At 43.0% G+C, this 6,044-nt stretch overlaps 1 protein-coding gene across 1 annotated transcript; it reads right to left on the reverse strand.

Moving 5' to 3' along the window:
* Window positions 1-475: 475 nt before the first annotated feature.
* On the reverse strand, window positions 476-5,350 carry LOC103363153 (uncharacterized). The gene is made up of 9 exons (XM_008289778.1): window positions 5,205-5,350; window positions 3,405-3,657; window positions 3,237-3,313; window positions 2,295-2,433; window positions 1,856-1,974; window positions 1,594-1,774; window positions 1,354-1,437; window positions 1,169-1,264; window positions 476-1,085 (listed from the first exon to the last, which is right to left on the reverse strand). The coding sequence occupies exons 1-9, from the start codon at window positions 5,348-5,350 to the stop codon at window positions 747-749; spliced, it is 1,434 nt and encodes a 477-aa protein (XP_008288000.1). The 3' UTR covers window positions 476-746.
* Between the last annotated feature and the right edge of the window lie 694 nt (window positions 5,351-6,044).

Consider the following 6,044-nt stretch of genomic DNA (forward strand, 5'->3'; position numbering starts at 1 on the left):
CTGTAATAACTGGTGAAAGTCTGCCCCCTTGTGTTTGAAATAGTCCTTACATTCAAAAGTTGCTCTTGGCTGCCAAATCAAGCTTTTCACCCTGTTAACGTGTTCAAATGGTGTTTTTTAAAATACGCTAGAAGACATTTAATCTTCAAAATAAGCAGTTAACATCATAGCTGAGCCTTTCCACCAAGAAAATGCAGCGTAGCAGATTTTATATGGATATTCGGTACCATTCTTCTTCTTTAGAACCGATTTCTGGTTTGTACTTATACAACTAAATCACTCCAATAATACAACTTGCTAGTTTTATGGTGTTTTAGCAGAGCTGTAAGAGAGCTGCTGTGCTCGAGCTGCAGCAAGCAGAATGATGTTGTCTAGAAAGAGGTGAGAACTTCATAGATCGACACATCTAAGTTACATCTATGGTGTTTTAAAGCACCGTAAGAACTTCTAAATATATGACTTTGATACACAGAGATGACTTTTTAGGGGTTTAATCAATGATTAAAGAGAGACTTTGACGTATTCTTTTGAAAAGAATGACGAAAGACTGATGTTCATTTCAAAATTCAGTTTAACAGCAAACTGAGCAGCAGTGCAGCAATTAAGTCAACTAATATAATAATTACATGAGTAATAAATACTTCAGTTTTTCCAGCAAATGATCAACATTTGAGAACACCTTCACAGATTAACGATCGACTACAGTATTTACTAGACACCAGCACAAAGCAGATGTGAGATAAGAATCACTTCCTCCTTCCAGATCTACGCAGGAGTCCGATAGTGGAGGTGAAGTGCAGCGCTGATCTCTCACACAGCGAATGTGGACCGTCCGTCTCTGTTTCTGCGTCCGCAGAGCAGACAGACGAGGATGCAGAGGTCGAGTTACTCCGTTCCTGTGACACTTCACTTGTGCATCCACTCTGCACATGTCTGGAAGTCTGCGGAGACTCTCGGGCTCCGTTAGCATGAGCGAGGGGCCCCGCGTGTCCCTCCTGATTTCCTTTTCCAAGTCCCTCCAGGTGGGCCTGGAAGGTGGAGGTCTGCTGCTCCAGAGAGATGAAGCTCTCCTGCACTTTGTCAAACTGCAAGGACGAGAGACATTTTCAGTAATGGTGGGTTTTTAAACCGATTTAAATCTGTTTGTCTACCGGACAGAGTTTAGTACCTGCTCAATGTTGGACTGAAGCAGAAGCTCCGGCCAGACGGACTCGCTGCTGCACTTCAGGCTGTTGCTGGTGTGTGTGTGGCTCCACGTTAACTCCTGTGGAACACAAACAAAGAGGATTCCTGAGTGAAGACAGCAGGAAATGATGAAGGCTGATTTTTTTTCTTGCATGAGGAGAACTTAACCTGCAGTCGTTGTGTGCTGTTGTTCAGATGAGCCTGGCAGGACTCAAGTCTGTTCCTGTGGTGAGTCAGGACTGCAAATAGAGTCTTTGACAAAGGAAAGGTGGTGTTAAAATACCAATCTGCACGATTCAGGGAGCTCAAACTAGGAGGACAACTGCTGTTAAAAACTAAAATACGCTGGAATAACTAAATATCTGACCCTACACTGTGAAGAGTTTGAATCATCCCACATGTTCTTACCTCTGCGTCTGTTTGTGCCGAGGCCACGTCCACCTGGTCTCGACTTCCCCGTTTGCTCAGCGTGACTCCAGCATGCAGCTCCTCCAGCTGGGCCCAGAGGCCATCCAGGCCCTGCAGCAAGTCCTTCACGCTGGCCTCGAAATCCTCCTGCACCTGGACCAGAGCTCGCAGGGACCCGGTCCTGTCAGAGAGGAGCGTTTGATGTCAATCCAACTGAGTTTCCAGGGAAGCAGAATACGTACACGGACTTAATGAGCCTCACCTCTGCCGCAGATAGCGGCACATGAGCTTCAGCTTGTCTGTCAGCATGGAGCCTCCGTCCACCTCCTCCAGCGTCACCTCTGATCCAACATCAGCCTTCTCTAGCGCGTGAGACACCGACTGCAGCGAGAAAGAGGGCCGAGTTCAGCGCTGCGGGTTTGTTTGGTTGGGAGCAGCAGACAGGGGAGACAAAACATTTAAATTCCTCTCGTCTGCCTGTCAGAGTTAATTCAGCGTGCGGATGACAGCAGCTCAGCGATGGTGTGTGCAGCCCGCGGCTAAAATATCTGCGCATCCCCGAGTGCAAGGTCTGATCTCGCTGATCAACATGCAAAGAGCGGCTGAAAACAAAGGCGATGACAAATATTGCCAGAGGCGGCTGTGTGTGGCAGACAGAGGGCAGTTTGCTCCTTTGAGGTGTTTTTTTTTCTCCGTCTTACCTCCAGTCTGGAGAGGAGAGCCTGGATGTGGGGCACGGAGGGGTTTGACAGGGGCTCCTGGAGGACGCACAGCAGCAGGCTGTCGGCCAGAGCGAGGGTCAGGGGAAGGTGGAGGCCTGGACTTCTTGTCGGGGGCAAACTGGAGAAACGAGGACAACACAATGAGCACGCATACTTGAAAAGATTGTGGGGGTTTTTGAGTACAATTCTTTGGTAAATTGGTATATTTATTTCCCAAATGACCTTAAAAAGTGTAACACATGTACTTTCTCAACAAAAGGGTGTATTTTATGTATGTAGATGACTAAATACTGTCATAAATCATACTGTTTATATACTGTATATATGCTCCATCTCATTTCCTATAGACTGTTAACAGTGTTCCTACTATTCATACTGCTCATACGACTATTTATCTCTACCTGTATATTTAGATTATCTATTCTGATATCGTATCCACATCTATATATTCATATCTTGGTGTTTTCATAGTGCTCTGTCCTTAGTGTTAATTCTGTTTATACTGTCAATAATGCACTTTATTGCTGTGTTTTGTTGTCTTAGTGCTCTGTGCAATAACAATAAAGTTGAATCTAATCTAACACATTAACTGCATTCGTCACATATACAAACATTTTCTAAAGCAGCAAAAAAATAAAACTGCAGGGAGAACTAAGATGCTATTAATCCCTTAATTGTCTAAATAAATAAACACATGATTGACACTAATTGAGAAACTAATTGCATCTGTCACATATACAAATATTCTCTTTTAGTGTCTTTAAGTGTGTTGAATTGGCATGTTAGATTCACCAGATTTGAAAATTCACATCTACAAAGGCTGTTCTGTGCTGTGCAGACTGGCTCATGCTATGAGGAAATAAACGCTGTAAAGTCCAGAAATGAAAACAAGGTAAAACCGTGAAAATAACAAAGCCTCACCGAGAACACTGGTTCCTCCAGTTTTCAGTCACAACCTCCTCCTCCTCCTCCTGCTGTGGCCTCTGTGGATTCTCCCCCTTGAATTCAAGCACAGTCTCTGAATAAACATGACACGATTAAACACAACAGCAGAGGAAGTGAGATCCGGTTCTTTGCGGCTCTGCTCACCTGCTCCTGTCCTGGCTGTAGGCGGCACTTCAGGGCATGGATGCAGCCTCCCAGGACGCCCCACAGCAGACACAGCAGCAGCAGAGCCCAGCAGGTGTCCAACAGTGACCCGGAGGGATGCAGCAGCGCCTCCAGCTGGCACACCAACAACACTGCACCCACCGGGGCCCAACTGTACCAGGGCCTCAGGGTCCTCAGGGTCTGGGACCACCAGGTGTGCTGGGCTTGACCTTCAGCTGGTGCTTGGTTTGAACTGGAGAGATTTGATTTAGTGATTTATATCAGACATGACACACGATTATAGAGGCAAAAAAGGAGAAAAGAAATCACACAAAATGCAAAAAGAAACCCCAAACCCTAAAATAGTGTTTAAAAATGAGCAGGATGAAGTTTAACTTATTTAATTCTACTTACTACATGTACGTACATCTCAAATCTTACTGTTTATTATTTGCCTCAAACCTTATTGTTAATAAATAATACATTAACATCGTCAAATCAATACAATTTTCGATATTATTCTTAAATGTAATGTGTTAGCTACTGGATCAACACCTTTACTGTTCTACATTATTATATTTTTTCCAAATTGTTTTTTTTTAAGTTGTTGTCTAGTTGCTTTATAGTTGTTAAAATTTTGAAATCTTCATCCAGGTTATTCCATAAATCTTCAGAGTGATAGGAGTAAATGGCTTTTTAAAATTTAGATTTACTTTTAATGTCCAATATTTCCCATATTTGCACATTCCTGAAGCTCACTAAATCAAACAAAAATGTCCAAGTATTTGTTTTGGAAAACAATATATTGACATGCTTGTTATATCCCACCACATCTACTTTCCTGATAGTAGTTTCCTGTAATATTTTTACTGGATATAATATTATATGTGCTACCCCACACTGATGTACAGTAGGTCGATACAGTATAAACTGAGCAGTATAACAAATACGAGGAATTCAGAATGTGTCTTGTCCTTCATAGGAAAGAGGCCGCTTTTGCCAAATTTGTTCTCATATATTTTATATGAGACTTCCAACTACAATCCAGTAACACACCTACAAATGTCTTTGTAGATACTCTTTCAAAGTTATAGTTATTGACATAGTTTTTGGATTATTATTTTTATATGTATTGATAGTTTATTCATGTCAAATTTACATTTTCGTCTGAGTTAAAAATATTTGTATTACACAAATCATGTATATACAATATAAACACTTGTGGTCCTAACACTGAGCCTTGTGGGACGCCACACGTAGCATTTAACAGACTTGAAACAGAGAGAAACAGCAAACAGAGAAGAACTGAAAGGAACTGTAGTAGTGGAAAACTGTCCTGCAGCCTCAAAACATGACTTAAGTTGACTCTGTTTATAGTTTTGTGAGAACTCTTTTAAACAAACTTACACTTTTACATGGCTGAAATATAAGACGCCATGTTTTTAACAGCATCACTGGACAGGAGATGGAAAGTTACAGATTTATTTTAACACTGGTGTCTTTGGAAATCAGAAGTTCTAAGTAAAGTTTGAGCTTTTAAACAATGATTTATCACACAACATGCTGTTATAATGAGCTGTTGTGTCCAGCACTCATTTGTAGTCTCTCCAGATCTCAGTTCAGGTAGACGTGACCCCCCCCCCCACTCACACATGCTGACATATTTGTGCCTAATGGAGCAGAAAAATATCTTACAACCATCATTACACACTGACTTCTCCTCCCCATAGCAGCAGATAATCAGAGAGCTGCCACTCAAAAGCAAAGACTAGCTGTTGAACGTCACAAATGTCTACTTACCCGTGTTCTGGGCTCCTCTCTGCAGGTTCTCCCTCCTTTTCCTCCTTCGCCTCCTCCATCCATTTACTGCCACAGTCCAGGCCTACCTTCCCTCCCGGCCCCGTAAGCCCCTGACTCTTGGGGTAGATGACAGTCAGCCGAGGCATGAGAGCAGCTCAGACATGCTGGTTGAAACTGCGGCCGAGCCATCGGGCGAACACAGTGCGCCTGTTCAATATGTGATTAAGTCCTGAAACGCATCAGGCTTGTTCGACTGGTTCCACTGGAAGACTTGTTTTATGTAGGCAGTGGCTCTTTCCTTTTCCCACATTCCGTCCATGCAGGAATGTGTAAAACATGCTGATGACAAATGTGCAGAGGACAAGCCCAGCTCCACCCAGGTGGACCAGCAACAGACACCTGAACAGGTCTGAACCACAAGCTATTAATAAATCAGGTGTTGCAATCTGTGCGGCCAGGAATGTGTTCTTACAAGAGAAGTTTACAAATGGGAGGGAGCCTGTTTTAAATCATTAACGGAACATAACTGAGGCTGGCTGTTCCAGCTGTAATGTTTAACACTCACAGGTTTGAGATGCTGAGGAACCAGTTTCTGCTGTCTGAGCTCGTGCTGCCATCTAGCACTTTGGAAATGAATAACAGTCAGACAAATCAAGACTCAGCTGACCTGAACGAGTGAACTGAGCTACACACCTTCATAGCAAAAAGAACAAAGGTCTTACATAGACAAACCCATGAAACTCATGAATAAACACAGACTGCATGACAAACCTTTTTCTTTTTAAAGACAGTGCCAGTCAACACGAGACTTTGAGTAAATACGTTCTGAAAGTGAAACTG

This window comes from Stegastes partitus, unplaced genomic scaffold (genome assembly GCF_000690725.1).
Source record: "Stegastes partitus isolate 25-593 unplaced genomic scaffold, Stegastes_partitus-1.0.2 Scaffold635, whole genome shotgun sequence".
Classification (NCBI taxonomy): Eukaryota; Metazoa; Chordata; class Actinopteri; family Pomacentridae; genus Stegastes; species Stegastes partitus.